Here is a 17827-nt window from a genome sequence, read left to right on the forward strand (position 1 = left end):
CAGGAAATTAACACTGATACATTCCTACTGCCTTCTCTACATATTCCATGCAATTTCTGATTCTCTTCAGCCTGGAACAGTTGACTGGTCTTCACTTTCATGACTTGAAACTTTTGAAGATTACAGTAAGATAGTTACTTTGTCAAATTTCCCTCAATTTATATCTGCCTGATGTTTTTCATTAGATGTAGGTTATACATGTTCAGCTGGAATACACAGAAATGATGCTGTGTTCAACTCTGGGCAATCAATCTATGAGGGAACACCTAATTCTTACTTGTCCTATTATTTGGGTTAGTTTGATCATTTGATTAAAGGGGTGTCTCGTAGGTTACCTCCTAAAAAAGTATTTCTATCTAGTTACTAAGTATTTACATCCACTAGTTTTAGTAACCATTGATGTTTCTTAACTAAAAATTGTTATTATGACAACTGCCAAATGGTGAGTTTCTAATTCCATCATTCACTCTACATTCATTAGTTAGCATTCTACTATAAGTGAGAGTCTGCTTCTCCCCAACTTATTGAGGCATTCATTTATTTGTATCAGTATGGACCCATGGATTCCAATTTTAGGTTATAATCTATTTACTTTTTTAGTTTTAAAATATTTTATCCTTTGCTTATTTTTAAGTCACCTTTATTGGGGTATAATTTAATATTATAAAATATACTCACTTTTTAATACTTTGATGAGTTTTGAAAGATGTATATAATTACGTAACCCATCAACACCACAAACAAGATATAAAATATTTCCATTACCTTGAAAAGTTCCCCCATGCCACTTTGCAGTAAGATGCACCCCCTCCCTGAACCCTCACAATCACTAATCTGCTGTCACCGTGGTTTAGTTTTACCTGTTCCAGAATTTCATATAAACAGAATTATACCACACGTGGTCTTTTGTGCCTAGCTTTTTTTGCTTGGCATAATGTTTTTAAGATTCATTCATTTTGTTATGTTTATCAGACTTACTTTTTATTGCTAAGTAGAATTTCACCGTAGGGATACAACACAATTTATTCATTTATCTTCTGATGGACAGTTGGGATGTTTCCAATTTTTGATGATCATGGATAAAGCTGCTATGAGCATTCTTTTACAAGTCCTTATGTGGACCTATCATCATTTCTTGGGGGTAAATTTATAGTTGTTTAATATATTCTGTCTAGTTTTCTAGTTGTTTATGAAGGGTGGGCAAGTCTGGTACTAGTTAATCTTTCTTAGCCAGAAATGGAATTCTCTTCTTATTTTCAAGTTCAAATTGTCAGTGTTAGATTTGGTCAGTGGAAGCTTTTTAAAGCTTGCTTCTCTCTCTCTCTCTTTTTTTTTTTTTTTGAGACAGAGTCTCGCTTTGTTGCCCAGGCTAGAGTGAGTGCCGTGGCATCAGCCTAGCTCACAGCAACCTCAAACTCCTGGGCTCAAGCAATCCTCCTGCCTCAGCCTCCTGAGCATCTGGGACTACAGGCATGCGCCACCATGCCCGGCTAATTTTTTCTATATATATTAGTTGGCCAATTAATTTCTTTCTATTTACAGTAGAGACGGGATCTTGCTCTTGCTCAGGTTGGTTTCGAACTCCTGAGCTCAAACGATCCTCCCAGAGTGCTAGGATTATAGGCGTGAGTCACCACGCCTGGTCTTCTCTGTCTTTTTGATGTGTCTCCTTAATTCTTTTGAGTACGTCCTTCCTCTCTAGCATAAGATGATGTTCAAGGGAAAATGCCATTTTGTATTTTCCCTGTCCCAATCTGGAACCAGTTATTTCTCCAAGAAGCCATCGATCCTTTTAGTGGAGAATGACATTTAGAAACTATGATGTGGCAGCTAGGTGTGCTCCTTACTATTTGGGTGTTGCTGCCCGCAGGCCCCGGATGGCTGCCTTCCTTGCTTAGGCTCCAGATCCCAACCATACTGACAGTCCTGTCCTGCACGAATGTCTTGCTTGCTCAACCCAGATCAACTCCATTATTAAGATGGGAGAAAGGGAATTAGGCAATCATTTTATGGGCTCCAGGTTCTGACTGACCTTGAGGAGGCCGAGAATGATCTTGCATGGAAGTGAGCCATTTGTACACGCAGAAGTCATCTGCCCCAGAGTAGATGCAGTCTGGATCTAACAGGGACCATGCCACACAAAGCAGTCGACCTCGATGTCCTCGGAAATTACACAGGGGCTCTTCCCGAAGAGTATCCCACACCTAAACCCAAAAGTCACATGACAGAATAAACAATTTCTGTTATCCTACTGTTTTGGGGGCATAAGTTTTCTGAGGCCCAATGGATGTCGCTGTTTCAAATCAGTACTGTATGTTCATTTTGGGGCTAGGGGTTTTGATATCATGAAGAAAATAGTCCACATCTAATGCAAAAATTAGGGTTTTAATTTCTCGTAGGTGATTCTTTTGTTCTCAAGTCTCTGGGCAAATGGTCAATTTCCTCACTGTTTCTTGAATTATTCTGATCTCAATTTTATAGAAGGCAGCCCTTCATGGCTCCCAGTTTTGTGCAGGCAACTCAACACTGAGACAGACATCCATCACGGATGTTAGATCCCCTGCTCCTAAGGTCTATTCTCATTCTGTTATCTGGAACTCATAGACTTGGCTTGGCATTTCATCTTTTATTTTTCAGAACTGGGAGATTTATAACTTATCAATTTGTTATTAAAAATTGTTTCTGTCATTTGTTAGCCAACATTTCCATGTATGAAAAGAGAGTACTTTTCACTAATTTTAGTCTACTATACTGATAGTGAGTCAGAATGAAATCTGTAAAAATGTTAGGACTTAGCTAGTTCCTATCAATACTTTCCCTTTAATCTAAGTAAAAAAAATCTAATTTTAGCCTGCTAAGGGCCCAGATAAGTAGAATAAAACTAAAATGCCTTCTGAAGCTCAGAAAATCCCTTTTTGTAGAAGATAATAAGGGGGGAAGGAAAACTTGTCCACAACTAGAAGAAAAGAAGAATAATTTAAAGGACTCATAGGGTCAAGGACACAATAGTACCTGGGCTGTTCCATCGTAGGAAGCAGATACCAGCCTTCCATCATGATGTGGGCTCCAAGCCAGACTGGTAATCTTGGCTGTGTGCCCTGAGAGGGTCCGGTAGGGCTCTGTAATGGTCACTGGAGACTCAGGACTGCTCTCTAAAAGGCAAGGGAAAGATGTTATTGCTACCAGTAACAAAAAACAAAACAACCAAACAAAAGGGCATACAGGAAGCCGTTCACATGGCAAGAGTCAAGATTTTGCCATACACTTTCCAGGTGATTTTTAAATTTAATTAATTATATTAATAGAAAGCTGACCCTGGTCTTTATGATTACTATTGGAATTCTAAATCATCCACTATATTTCATATCTACTAAGTAGTAGAAAAAAGAAGAAAACTGCCCAAATCAGTTTCATTTTATTTTTACCTTATTTTGAAATAATTCAGACTTAAAGTTTCAAGACTAGTACAAAGTACTCCCATATACCCTTTCCTAAATTGATAATTTTTAATATTTTGTCACATTTGTTTTATTTTGTGTATATGTTTATGAATGTACAATAGTTTAATCTACCCCCCAAATATATATTAATATATCAATAACATATGCTCATTAGTTATACACTGCCTACTATTTATTATTGGAAAAAACATATCTACACTTTAATATTTTTCCCATATCGCTTTACACTTGGGGGACCTACTGCTGGAGCCAAAAAAATTTTCTTTGTTACAAATAGAATCCTCTGAAAACCACTGGAAGTTAGTTCTAGAAAAATTTAAAATGTCAACTATTTTCACTATGGCAGAGAACACATACTTTGCAGCACTCTGAAATAGTTTAGCCTCAGATTATAATTTAATCATATTAGGGAAAAAATGTATCCCATTTCCCTCACATTAAAAAAACAAAAAGGCTCTTCTGACCACCTACTATGGTTCTCCTAAGTGCTAAAGGGGATTCAAAGAAATTTAAGATGCCTTAAAGAATAAGTCACATACATATGAAAGTTAACCTATCAGGCAGGGAATAGCACTTGCTATTATACATGCAGACTCTGCAATTAGACAGTGTGAGCTTGAATCTAGGCTCTATCATGTACTAGCTGTGGTACTTAAAGAAGTCAGCTAACCTCTCTTGGCCTCAATTTAATCATTGGGAAAATGAGGATAACAGTACCTACCCTCACAGGGTTAAGAGAATCAGATGCAATGAAACATTGGAATGGGGTGTGTGTTACGTGTGTAACAATCAAACACTACTGGAGAGAATCTAAAATGGTATAATCTTTCTAGAGAGCCACTTACAAGTAACTATAAAAAAACTATAGGGAGTAACTATAAAAAAACTATATATAATAATAATTTAAAAATATATTAAATTAAAAAAAACTATACATCTTTTTACCTAGCAAATCCACTTTCAGAAATTTTCTTTAAGAAAATGATTTATTTATATTTATGAAGATATATGTATAAGGCTATTCACTGTAATATTACTTAAATTATAAAAAGTGTAAATAATTTAAATGTCAGTCAATTGTGGATTATACTCTGCCTATATAATGGAATATACAGTTATTTGTTAATAGCAGTAAGACAGATTTTTATGTACTGACATAAAAAGATGTCCAAGATATTTAGAGAAAAAAAATTACCAGTAGTATACATACAATGATTTCTTTTTAGAGAGGTAAAGATGATTGTTCTCACACATACAGAGCAATGCAAACCTACATACTAACATATACATATATGTAGTTAATAAACACTTTATAAAATTTGGAGAAAACATATAGCAAACTAATAACATTGGTTCTTATTGAGGAATGGGATCATGGGGAAAACTTCATTTTCTAAGTTAACATTTTTGTCATGTTTGAAATCAGATGACTATATTACCTTTGAGAACAAAAAACATAATAGAATATTTATTTTAATGCCAAAAATAAGAAAGGGACACAGATTACAATCCAAAGTAGCTGAACACATGGTATCATCCCCAATAAGGAAGAAACCAAAGTTACCTATGACAGTCTTCAGGTTGTGCACATAAATGACTGCATTGTTGGAGCCAGAGGCCATCAGATAGCACAGCTCTGGCTGGCTGCCATGCTCATGATGCCAGCTAATTGTATTCACAAGCTTGTGATGCTGCTGGATGGTGCAGATCAGTTTCAAGTTGGGAACTTGAAATATTTCTATTGATCTGAAATAAGAAACACCAAAACAAGATGGAAGGATGAATGGTCAAAATTATAGTCTAAGGCAAACAGACATCTTCCTCATTCCATTAGTCAAGGAAAGATGAGATGAACTAGGATAACTCTTTCTTTCACTGCAAAGGTCATTCTCTCATAAGGAACGAGGCACAGTAAGTTATTCTCTCAACAAGTATATTTAGCTTTTAAAAATTTTAACAATCCTTGAGAAGTTATATTTATCAGGCATTCACAATAAATAGTGATAGGGAGAAGCTGAAAGAATTAATAAACCAGTGGCTGAATTAGGACTAAGTTACTATAATCAACGTTGGATAGGACATAGTGAGACCTAAAGAACACTGCTGCCTAGGCTTACTTTAAAAAAACAAAGTGAGATTTAGGCAGTTCAATACAGGAGATGAGCACTTTGTGAGGCATAGAACAGCCAAAACACAGAGCAGCCAAATACTCTCTCTGGCCTGAAAATATCCAAACAATTCCATAGTTCTCAAAGATGGAGAGAGCTAGATCAGTCAATGATATCAAGGATAAATCAGAATACCAAATACAACTGGGGTTCCCTAACTAATATTACAGATGGCATTAGCTAGCCAGCTTGCCATCAAATATATGTGCAACTACACATTTTTTTAAAGAAACAAATACATACCCATCTTCATTGCCAAGAGCCATGATTTTGCCATCTGCTTTCCAGCTGATCTCTGTGTGTACTGGCATTTTGTACTAGAAAGCAAAACAAACCAATCTTGACTATAAACATTGCTCTCTCTACACATCATACAAATCAATGATGACAGCATGAGAAAAAGAATCCCTAGAGTTAAAAAATGTGCCAATTATACAACAGCAATTCTTGTAAATAATCTACATAATTAGTCAAAGAATTACTAAGAACAAGTATTCTATAATAATTTCCTAATTGAGACAGAAAAGAGAGGCCAATAAGCACTACATGTCTACAATGTTTCACCTTGTGAAATTCTATCTCACAATAAAGAAATGTGTCCACTGGCTTTGACAATATGGGGGTCATGGTCCTTAACAAAAGCTATACACATTCTCTTTGTTTTCTTCCTATCCCTTTCAAAGCTGCTTTTCCAGAATCATTTTCCTCCTACCTCTACATGTTGGTGCTCCCCAAGGCTTGCCTGGGCCCTCTTCTTTTCTCTTTAGCCCACTTCATACACACACCCACAGCTTTTTCATCTATCATTTATGTGGATTTCAAATTTCTATTTCTAGCCCAGACTCCTAGTATGAACTGATCCATATGTTCAACTGCCACTAAATTAAAAGTTTCTTAGGAACAGGAATTTTCTCTTTCTTATTTATTAATGTTAAGGTTTAGATAATAATGAAGGCATATAATTAAAAAACATAATTCAATTATGACTAAATGTTACTTTTATGCCAGCCATACAAAAATAATGAGCAAAAATTCAAAAATGCTCATTTGAAAGGGTAAGGAAATCTCAGTATTTAAGGTCTGACTTTAAAAGACAGTCTGGCATACAGATATATTGATAGAATGGTAAAGCAAATGAGATTAAATATGGGAATCTGGGTAAAAGATATACAGGAATTATGGGCATTATTTCTGTAGCTTTTGTGTATATTTAAAATTATTGCACTAAAAAATTAAAAACAAAATAATAATTTTTTCTTGAGGAACACACCTTGCAGCTACATTTGGACACTACACCGTAAAGTTATTCTTACTATGGCATCACTTTGTTTAAAGTGGTTGGCTTGAAAAGGATACTTTATATGTAAAATCTGAACGTTTATGATAATAAATCATCATTGCACTTGAGAAAAAACTTTTTTGGGGGTAGCTCTTTATTTTACTCCAGGATAAACATTCCTAAGATATATGTTATAACCCACAAATTCATTTATAAGAACATCTAAGAAATATGACTTAGCATGATAGATATCTCTAATAATGACATTTATTATGCAAGATGGGAAACCGAGAGGAACCTGTGATATTGAGAGTTCAAGAAAAGACTGAGTCTCCTACTTGAATAACTGTGGTAATGAAAAAATATAAAAAGAAAAGACTGAGGACCACGGGAACTCACTTTGATTGAATTAGTGTCCCTGATGAGCTTGTTGATATCAAAGGCCTCTCCATTAAGCTTCCAGGGGTTATGCTGTAACACAATCCCTTCCCCTCCACAGCTATATAAAGTAAGGGAAGGTCTATCTCCTTCTCCTCCTATATGAAACAAGAAAAGAAAGTTTATCAGTTTTGTACTTCACCAGCTTAGCTATTTGTTGCTATAGTATGACCAGATCATTCTAAGTTGTTTTAAAAGAATTTTATATTTAAAAATTCTAATACATTAGAATAAAGTCACTGTTCTTTCCATCTGCACACAGTTGTTGGGAGAGGAGAAAAACATACACTACTGCAATTCTATGTTAATTTCTGATATAACATATTTGCTTTAAACATTCTTCTGGCATTCAAAATGTTAGTACATAGGGGAGCCAAAGCTGGGATCAGAAAACATACATACATATATACATTCTTAAAACAAAGCTTTTGAGAATTTGCTTATTCTTCACAAATAAGTACTCTATTTTGGGGGCATTTAAATATATGGAGCTGGGGGATTATGGAGTTTCCTATGACTAACTGTAGGGAGCTGTCCTCAAAGCAGTGATTTCCTTAGTATTCCCAAAATCCTCATGTTAATTTTTATGAAGCAAACAGTGGTTCTGGTGGGTTTCTGTAAGGGCAAGTTTTATTTTCACCACTGCCAGATAACAAATCAAGTACCCAATAAACATTCATTGAATGAACTATAAATTCCAATGCTGCTTGAGTTCTGATGATTTATACTATTTATCCTCTTTATATGATGCAATCCCTATGAAAATTAGAGATGTTTCATCACAGATGGCTAAGAAAAGTTTATCGGAGACTTCTGTTGAAGACACTCATTTTAAAAGATATTATGAAAGACCCATTATATTACAGATAAGAAAGACAAGGCTGAGGGGCTAGAAGAGGGAAAGGGGAAAAACGTTGAATCAGAGGTAAGCGATCATTTTAGAAATTCTAGGTTTGCTTTAACTGTGGTTGAAAACAAATGATCATTATTCCATTAATATACTGAAATAACATCCTAATTCTGACAAAATTAAAAAATGACGGCAAGTTTTAGCGAAGAATATCAGACTGGGTTTCAGGATCCAGCACAAGAAAACTATATGTACAATGAAAAGGTTTAGTTCACAGAAAAGAAACAAGCCTTCAGTTAGAGTTTGGGGAAGCTTATTATGGGTGGTTTCTCCCAGTGATTCTGATTTATCACCTGCCACTATTGTCTTCAAGAGCCCCTGGGGACATAGCACCCCGCATAAGCAGTCACTGCACATTTATGACTCTTTCCAGCTTTAATATATTTATGACTCTTTCCAGCTTTAATATATCAGGATTAAACCGAAAGAAAGAGAACACTCTCATTTGTTATCGAATGGCCCAGACTCCCTGCCATGGCTTATAAGGAAAAAAAAAAAATTAAAAAGAAAAAAAGAAACATAATAAAAATTAGAATGGTCTAGACACTTACCAAGTGACATAGGGGGTACTGGTGGCCCCCAGGCCAATGTGTACACAGTCTTCTTATGATATGTGCTAGAAATCTGTGGAGGTCTTTTTTGGCGGGGGGTGGGGAGGAGAGAGAACAAAAAGAAAGATTTAAACAAAAAGGCATAGTGGAAACAGACCGTCTTTTACTAAAAGTTCCCTGTTATAAACTTACTTGCTGATATTGGAGGAAAACAATTTAACTGTATCTTTCTCCAAATAGTTGATTGCAGAGTTAAATAACATACCAAATAATTAAGTCCTGAATGTGCTTTACCCAGAAAAAAAAAATGTTACTCTCACCTATTTGGCCAGTGCACATGTTTCCATTCAAATGTATTTGCGTTATAGTCAAGTAAAAGACTAGAAGTCATTTTAGACTTACCCTGCGCCATTAACATTCTTAAACTGAAACAAGATTTCAGAGTAGACAAATTTTAAAGTTTTGACTGTCTTTTAAAGAAGCCTTGCCTTTAAGAATATTTTCTTTCTTTCTTTCTTTTTTATTATTTCGGCATATTATGGGGGTACAAATGTTAAGGTTACATATATTGCCCATGCCTCCCCTCCCCCCTAAGAATATTTTCTAACGTTGTTGTGGTGATAATGATATGTGATGTGTTAGTAAAGAATGCTTAGCTTTGTAGGGGGAAAAAAAGGGCAGCACTGTTATGATGTTTAATGCAGATTATATTCTTTGCACAATTTTAGAATTCCAGAACCTATGACTGAATTAGCTGATGACTTTATTTCTATGTATCTGAAAAATATATAGTGATCATTCTAGATGATGAACCACAATTTCTCTGGCTAGAAGAAACAGAATAAGCAGTTCCGGCTGAATGCCTAACAATATCTCTATAGCAATATCCCGTCCCCTACTATATTCCTTTTCCAGTATTAGTCTGAATATTCTGCTTATAATAACCAGAGGATATTAATTCAACAGAACTAGCAATTTTGTGATGATATAGAGCTACTTAAATTAATATATTATTTTGTTAAATAAAAACAGTGTAAAGCTGGCTGTCGCAGTGCATGCCTATAGTCCCAGTTACTTGGGAGGCTGAGGTGGGATGATTACTCTAGCCTAGGAGTTTGAGTCCAGCCTGGGCAATAGTGAGACGTCATCTCAGGACAGAAAAAAACAAAAAGGCTGTTTTTTTCTTGTAGATCATATGGGGCAGTGAAGAACAAAACAAAGAGTATATTTTAAATAAATCTTTAGTGCATAAATCTTTAAAATAGTGTGTGTGTATGTATATGTGTGTGTGTGTGTGTGTGTATATATATATATATTATTTTATTTTATTTTATTTTATTTTGAGACAGAGTCTCACTTTGTTGCCCAGGCTAGAGTGAGTGCCGTGGCATCAGCCTAGCTCACAGCAACCTCAATCTCCTGGCCTCAAGTGATCCTTCTGCCTCAGCCTCCCGAGTAGCTGGGACTACAGGCATGCACCACTATGCCTAGCTAATTTTTTTTATATGTAATTTTAGTTGGTCAATTAATTTCTTTCTATTTTTGGTAGAGACGGGGTCTCGCTCAGGCTGGTTTCAAACTCCTGACCTTGAGCAATCCGCCCATCTCGGCCTCCCAGAGTGCTAGGATTACAGGCGTGAGGCACCACGCCCAGCCAAAATAGTATGTATTTTTTGACAATTAAAAAACAGTCAACTGACGTAGGTACTACATGAGTACTTAAAGAACTATATATAAATAGGAGGTCAGCTCTGCAGTAAAATAAATGACTCTCACTTAGAAGTGAATCTAGGACAGAGGTAGGCAAACTTTTCTGTACATATTTTGGGCTTTCTGAGCCATGTGGTCTCCGCCAAAACTACTCTGACTCTGCTGTGGTAGTATGAAAGCAGCCAGACAGAATATAAACAAAGAATGTCACTGTGTTCCAATAAAACTTTATTTAAAGACACTGAAATCTGATTTTATTTAATCTTCACATGTGATGTAACATTCCTTTTTGATTTTTCTCTGCAACTACTTAAAAAGGTAAAACCATCTTTAACTCATGGAGGATAATTCACCAACCCCTGGTCTAGAACAGTGCTCTTTAATAAGGTAGCCATTAGCCACAGATGGTTCTTATGCATTTGAAATATGGGTAGTGTAACTGAGGAATTGAATTTCTAATTTTATTTAACTTTAATTATTGTAAGTATAAATAGCTTACATGTGCCTACCAAACTGAACAACAATGGTTTGGACTCCAATCAAGCCTCTAGAGCGGCTGTGTTCAATAGATATATAATGTGAGCCATAAATACAAATCACAAATGTAATGTAACCTATAGCTTTCTAGTAGCCACGTTAAAAACAGAAATTCAGTTTTAATAACATTTTATTTGAATCAATGAACTAAAAGTATTATTTAAAATGTAATTAAAATAAAATAATTACTGAGATTGAGATATTTTATATTCTTTTTTAAAATACTAAGACTTTGAACTCTGATGTGTATTTTACATTTATAGCACATTTCAGTTTGGACTTGCCAACTTTCAAGTGCTCAGTACTCACCTATGGCTAATGACGATTGTAATGGACAATGCAGCTTTAGACGTAACTTCTAGTTTACAGGAAGTATAGGAAGTAGAGAAATGGGTTAGAGTTACTTCCATAAGGAAGTAATTAGATAAGTCCAAAATGTACAATAGTTTACCAATCAACTTATCTGGAGTCTTCAAATTGAAAAGGCAATGTCACAGAAAGGAAAGAAGTGGGGGACGTTATTTTACAGTATGAGATTAAAGAGATATAACAAATGCACAATGTATGAACCTTAACTGAAAACTAATTTGAAAAAAAGAGAACTAGAAAAAACATTTTTGGATCAACTGAGGAAACTTGTACATGGACTGGATATGAAATAATATTATAAAATTACTGTTAATTTTCTTAACCACTTTGGTTCGAGCATCGACTATAGTCGATAGCCACAGATGAACGTGCCCAGCTGAGCATCGACTGTAGCCGACAACTGTGGTATGAAGGCGCACAGCTGAGCGTCAACTTTAGTCTATAATTTTGAATTGACTTTTCTAATTTTTCGTTTATCAAAATAAACTTGTGAACATTTAAAAATAACGTAATAAAAACATATATGCATGTTACCTATTCTGATTTACATTACAAGTAAAGTTGCCTGTAAAGTAAAACAAGCTTTCAGTGCTTTAAAGCTTTCCTCATCACACAAGACCAAAATGGATTCGTCGTCAATGCATAGCACAAACTATTGTGCGTACTGTGGGCAAGGTTTTTTTTTTTTTTTTTTTTTTTGAGACAGAGTCTCACTTTGTTGCCCAGGCTAGAGTGAGTGCCTTGGCGTCAGCCTAGCTCACAGCAACCTCAAACTCCTGGGCTCAAGCGATCCTACTGCCTCAGCCTCCCGAGTAGCTGGGACTACAGGCATGTGCCACCATGCCCGGCTAATTTTTTTTTTTTAATATATATATCAGTTGGCCAATTAATTTCTTTCTATTTATAGTAGAGACGGGGTCTCACTCTTGCTCAGGCTGGTTTTGAACTCCTGACCTCGAGCAATCCGCCCGCCTCGGCCTCCCAGAGAGCTAGGATTACAGGCGTGAGCCACCATGCGCCCGGCTGTGGGCAAGGTTTTGCGACCGGTGAGCACTGTACAGAAGTGGTTAAGTGTGACTAGGATATTGTGGTTACATAGAATGTCTTTAGTCTTTGAATTTTAAGGGAGAAGAGTCATGATGTAGTCAGGTTCATTTCATATGTTTTAGATAAAACACATATATGTAGACACACAGATAAAATAAGAATGGCAAAATGTTAACACGTGGTGAATCTAGATGGAAGGTACACAGATATTCTTTGTACCAGTCTTTCAACTTTCTTGTATGCCTGAAAAATTTTGTGAAAACATGTGCCTAAGGGTCAGATGGGCGGAACCATCATCAGCTGAAAATAATTTTTAAAAATAAAATGGCAAGCTTTGCACTTGTCTCAGAGCCAGAATCTTATTTTTAAAAAGCCTTCTATGCAATTCTGATGTACATCCAGTTTATGAACTCAACATTAAATCTATCATGGACATTTTGGTCAATGAGCTAAAACCAAGAATCACTGATTTCTTACTTGTTGGAGTAGGTGTCATATAATCCCACTTTTCCATCATCAGTTCCAAAAGCTAAGCAACCTTCCTTGGTTGGATGCCAGCACAGCTAAAAAAAAAAAGAGTTCAGAAGTGAGAATATGTAGGAAAAGGGGCATAAAGTTAAGGGAATCCTCACATTATCCTTCAAACATTCAAATGGGAAACTTTCCTGCTCTTGATTTCTTCTAATTCTCAATATTTAAAAGAGAAAGACAAAGAACTTTAAAGACACAGTGAAAGTGACCTGTAATCTCACTATTTTTAAAAAACCCCATTGTCAACTTTGTTTCTCTTTTTCCAGACATTTTCATGAGTAAACTTAGATATACTAAATTGAAAAGACAGGTTTAAACATTTAAATGATGTACACGATACACTATGGAGTGGGAATAAAATATTCTAGAACAATTTAGAAAATATGATTCTACTAATAATTAAGATAATTTGGAAAGACATATTATAAATTATCAATAGTGGTTCTCTGGATTACAGAAGTAGGGGAATGGAGTGGAAGATAAGAAAAAAATGTTTGCTTTCTATACTTTTGTATTGTTTGATTTTCTTTTTAAAGTACATTTATTGCTTTTAGACTAAATAGCTACAACAGTGGTATCATTTTATAGAAAAGCAAACAAAAAATTACATATACTGTTTTATAACCTGCATTCCATGTTTTATAATTTGTATTTTTCATGAATCATTTATAACATCTTTCCATATCAAAGAATCTGTGTTATCATTTTTAATAGTTCAATGCCATTCCAACATGTGGTTATAACTTAATGTATCTTTTATGAACACACATTCAGGTTATTTCTAATTTTTTACTATTAGAAAACATGGTGGCCAGGCGTGGTGGCTCACGCCTGTAATCCTAGCACTCTGGGAGGCTAAGGTTGATCGCTTGAGGTCAGGAGTTGGAAACCAGCCTGAGCAAGACCCCATCTCTACTAAAAATAGAAAGAAATTAATTGACCAACTAAAAATATATACACAAAAAATTAGCCGGGCATGGTGGCACATGCCTGTAGTCTCAGCTACTCAGGAGGCTGAGGCAGTAGGATCGCTTGAGCCCCAGAGTTTCAGGTTGCTGTGAGCTAGGCTGATGCCATGGCACTCACTCTAGCCTGGGCAGAAAGTGAGACTCTGTCTCAAAAAAAAAAAAAAAAAAGAAAGAAAGAAAGAAAAAGAAAACATGGTGAGATGAATGAAGCCTTTATAATTCTGAATTTGGGGATAAGGGATTTGGTTAGAGGGTCCTTATGCTTTCCTAGTTTCAAACTTCATTGAAAATACCTTTAAACAACTTTTGATTCCCAACAGAGTTCATTTAAATGAACAGATATTCTCTATAAAAGAACTATTTGAAAAAAACTTCAAAACAAGCTCAAAGAAAGCACTCTTACCGCTGTGACTTTGGACTTGACACCTTGCCAAAAATTTCTCACATCATAGTTGTTCTTTATGGAGAGTGTATTCCACACACGGATCATGCCATCCCCAACGCCTATGGCCAAACAGCCTGGGTCCACAGGAGAGAAAGCCAGGCTGTAGGCAAACCCACCAAGGGAAGGCAGGGTCCAACAGCACTCCAGCGTGGCCATGTCCCAACATTTTATCTGAAAAGATTAAGTAAGGGTAAGGGTCTATACATAAAAACAGCAGAGAAATAAGAAAAAGAATCCATATTTCAAATAAAATAGACTCAAAGAATGGGTAAGGATAATGTCATTTTAAATCTTCCCGTAGGAATTAGAAAAAGTATCTCTTAGAAAAAATATCAGAAATAATTACACAGCTCAATAGGATCTTGGAATATATTTATTCCCAGGGATGTCAAGTGAATTTAGGGTCACACATTAAATAAATCAGAGCCCATGCCTCCTATCTCCCAGAGTTCAGTAGTTTTTCCATTCCATTAGGAATTGGTATTGGTAACCTCATTCAGCAAACTCTAATGATGAAGAAGGCCTCTGTATAGTGGAAAAAATCATAGAATTGCTATCTTAAAAAGGAAAATATCTCATCATGTCCAGGGAAAAAAGGAAGGACACATTTTTAATCATCACTTGTTTAACACAAGGACGTGGGGGAAAACAAAGTCTATCAAATACACCTAGCTTAACTGCAAAGAAGTAACGTTACAGACTATCATATTAATATAAAGCCAATTCTCTCTCAGAGAGATCAAACCAAGACCTAAACTATAGACTAAGATAAACCACAGCATGAGGATCTCACACATACCTCCCTAGACACATCTACTCTTCTTTGTTAAGTCTGCTTTAACAGAAAAAGCATCTTGGTGGTTCCTCGTATTTCCCCTCCTTCTATACTGTTGATATATTTAGTGTTGATCAGTAACCGTAACTCTGAAATTGGAGCCAGCAGTGGGGTGTAAAGACTGACGGGTGATTTGAAAAAGCCCTCTAATTCCCCCCAATTTGTAAATCACTATTCTATAATGCTGAACACACAAATAAGCAGTTCTTACATCTCTATCCATGGATGTGGAAAGTAGCAGCTGTTTGCCATCCTCAGTTTGTAAAGGACATAAATTAAACACAATTCTTGAATGATTTAGCCCTTCTGATGAAGCACTAAAGAGGGCGTACTTCCGTCTCCAGGACTGGGTGAGATCCCATAGCAGCAGTTCGCCTCTGTGAAGGAAAGATATAAGCATTAATTCTTCCTCAAGCAATATAAAAACAAGTGACTGTTTAGCCAGTTTCTTTTTGAATCATAAGAATGTATCAGACTATCTTTTAAACAGATTTCTCTAATAGCTTTAATTATAAAATTCAAAATTTGCATAGTACCCAAAGCTTTAAGATAGATCTCCTTTTGGGGTGGTGGGGACGTAGGGCCATGGTTAATATTTTTAGGGGATTTCTATGTGCTTTACTCTATTACCTCATTTAAAAGCAGGGATTTTGTTAAATGCACTTATAATCTACAGCAACTGGAAGCAGGTGCTTAATAAATTTTATTTATTGGATAGCCATAACCATCCTAAGAGATGGAAAATATTATAGCTGTCTGTCCTTTCTATGTACAAAGTGAATGATGTTCAGAAAAGTAAACAGGCCGGGCGTGGTGGCTCACGCCTGTAATCCTAGCACTTTGGGAGGCCGAGGCGGGCGGATTGCTCAAGGTCAGGAGTTTGAAACCAGCCTGAGCGAGACCCCGTCTCTACCAAAAATAGAAATAAATTAATTGACCAACTGAAAATATATATACAAAAAATTAGCCGGGCATGGTGGCGCATGCCTGTAGTCCCAGCTACTCGGGAGGCTGAGGCAGTAGGATCGCAGAGCCCCGGAGATTGAGGTTGCTGTGAGCCAGGCTGACGCCACGGCACTCACTCTAGCCTGGGCAACAAAGTGAGACTCTGTCTCAAAAAAAAAAGAAAAGTAAACGGTCTTGATCATGACCACAAGGAGGTAAGCATTAATAACAGATTGAGTCTGAAATTTAGTTTGGCCTGACTTCAGATTCCACACTCTTAACCATCAGGCTACACTTATTTGATGTTTTTACAACTCTTTCAGTAGACAGCACAGGTATTAGTCACATGATTTTTCCATTTCAAATGGCCCACCAGAATATAAGCTTTGGCCATTACTTTCTCTACCTTTTGTATCTGCAAAGAGAAGCCTAGGAATACCTGAGGTCAAACAGGAAAACAAATATATATTTGAGAAAACATAACCAAAAAAGACTTACCCAAAACAGCTAGATACCAGCTGTGTTGGTTGATTACTGGACCAATGGAGTGTCAACCAAAGGCGCTCCTTAACAGTTGGGTCTATACCTCCTCCTCTTCTTTTCAGAAAGGGCAATTTCAAAATCATCACCCCTGCAGATTAAAAGAAGGTCACTGGGCAGTCAAGACGATGAACTACATGCGTGAAGTCACCAGCAGTTCACAATACACAGTCCATGGTTTAAAAGTTTGTTAGTCTGGTTACTTAGAATTTAGATCTCATTTTCCCATGGAAATATTATAAATAGTGGTTAATACTAGTCTAGCTACATTTATATCAAATAAGGTCTTATAGGCTGTCACATATGTTAAGAATACTTTTTGTCGGAGAAAATGAGTTCCCAAGCAGAATTGAGAAACCACGTGGTAACCCAACCAGGCTATACATCCAAAAGTGGTAACACAAGCCAAAGTTGGAAAGACAGAGATTGGGATTACTTCTAGCTGGCAAGAAATCCAACAAAGAGGAAATTTTGGCAGTCAACATGTTGTGGCAGGGAAATTTCTTTATTCCCCCTCCCCGCCAACTGTCGACACGCTACTAACCAGTGGTTCTTAATCTGTATCATGTATCAGAACCACAGGTGAAGCTTTTAAAAATAAATGCCAGGGCCCAACCCCTAGAGATTCTGATTCAGTAGATCTGAGGTAGGGTCCAGAAATCTACCTTTTCCAAAACTCTTCAGGTGATTCTGCTGCACAACCACAATTAAAGGCCACTATACTAGACATACATTGTTTGAGGTTACCATTCTGGAGGGATTCTCAGCCTGATATTCCCACTTGGAGTTTTAATTATAGCATGCTCAAAATAGTCTACAAACCTTAAAAAAGTTCTGTCTTCCAAAATTATACTATTAGTTACCACTGATGAAGTCAATGGAACGGGAAGGGGAATGGAGAGTTACTGTCTAATGGGTACAGAGTTTCAATTTTACAAGATCAAAAGAGTTCTGGAGATGGGTGGTGATGATGGCTGCATAACATTACAAATGTATATTACCACTTAAATGTACATTCAAAAGCGGTTAAGATGATAAATTTTATAGTATATGTATTTTTACCACAATTTAAAAAATTGGGGGAAAATGGAGA

General features: G+C 36.2%; 1 protein-coding gene across 2 annotated transcripts in view; it reads right to left on the reverse strand.

Moving 5' to 3' along the window:
- Window positions 1–17827, reverse strand: part of GEMIN5 (gem nuclear organelle associated protein 5) — a 48400-nt gene that overhangs the window by 24695 nt on the left and 5878 nt on the right. For both annotated transcript variants that reach the window (XM_075996245.1, XM_012755472.3), the window contains exons 6-15: window positions 16693–16825; window positions 15461–15626; window positions 14373–14585; window positions 12948–13033; window positions 8808–8890; window positions 7308–7444; window positions 5873–5946; window positions 5026–5207; window positions 3013–3152; window positions 2033–2204 (exon numbers count right to left, since the gene is read on the reverse strand). In XM_075996245.1, the coding sequence (XP_075852360.1) occupies window positions 2033–2204; window positions 3013–3152; window positions 5026–5207; window positions 5873–5946; window positions 7308–7444; window positions 8808–8890; window positions 12948–13033; window positions 14373–14585; window positions 15461–15626; window positions 16693–16825 (1386 nt within the window). The remainder of the gene's footprint in view (window positions 1–2032; window positions 2205–3012; window positions 3153–5025; window positions 5208–5872; window positions 5947–7307; window positions 7445–8807; window positions 8891–12947; window positions 13034–14372; window positions 14586–15460; window positions 15627–16692; window positions 16826–17827) is intronic.

This window comes from Microcebus murinus, chromosome 21, assembly GCF_040939455.1.
Source record: "Microcebus murinus isolate Inina chromosome 21, M.murinus_Inina_mat1.0, whole genome shotgun sequence".
Lineage (NCBI taxonomy): Eukaryota > Metazoa > Chordata > Mammalia > Primates > Cheirogaleidae > Microcebus > Microcebus murinus.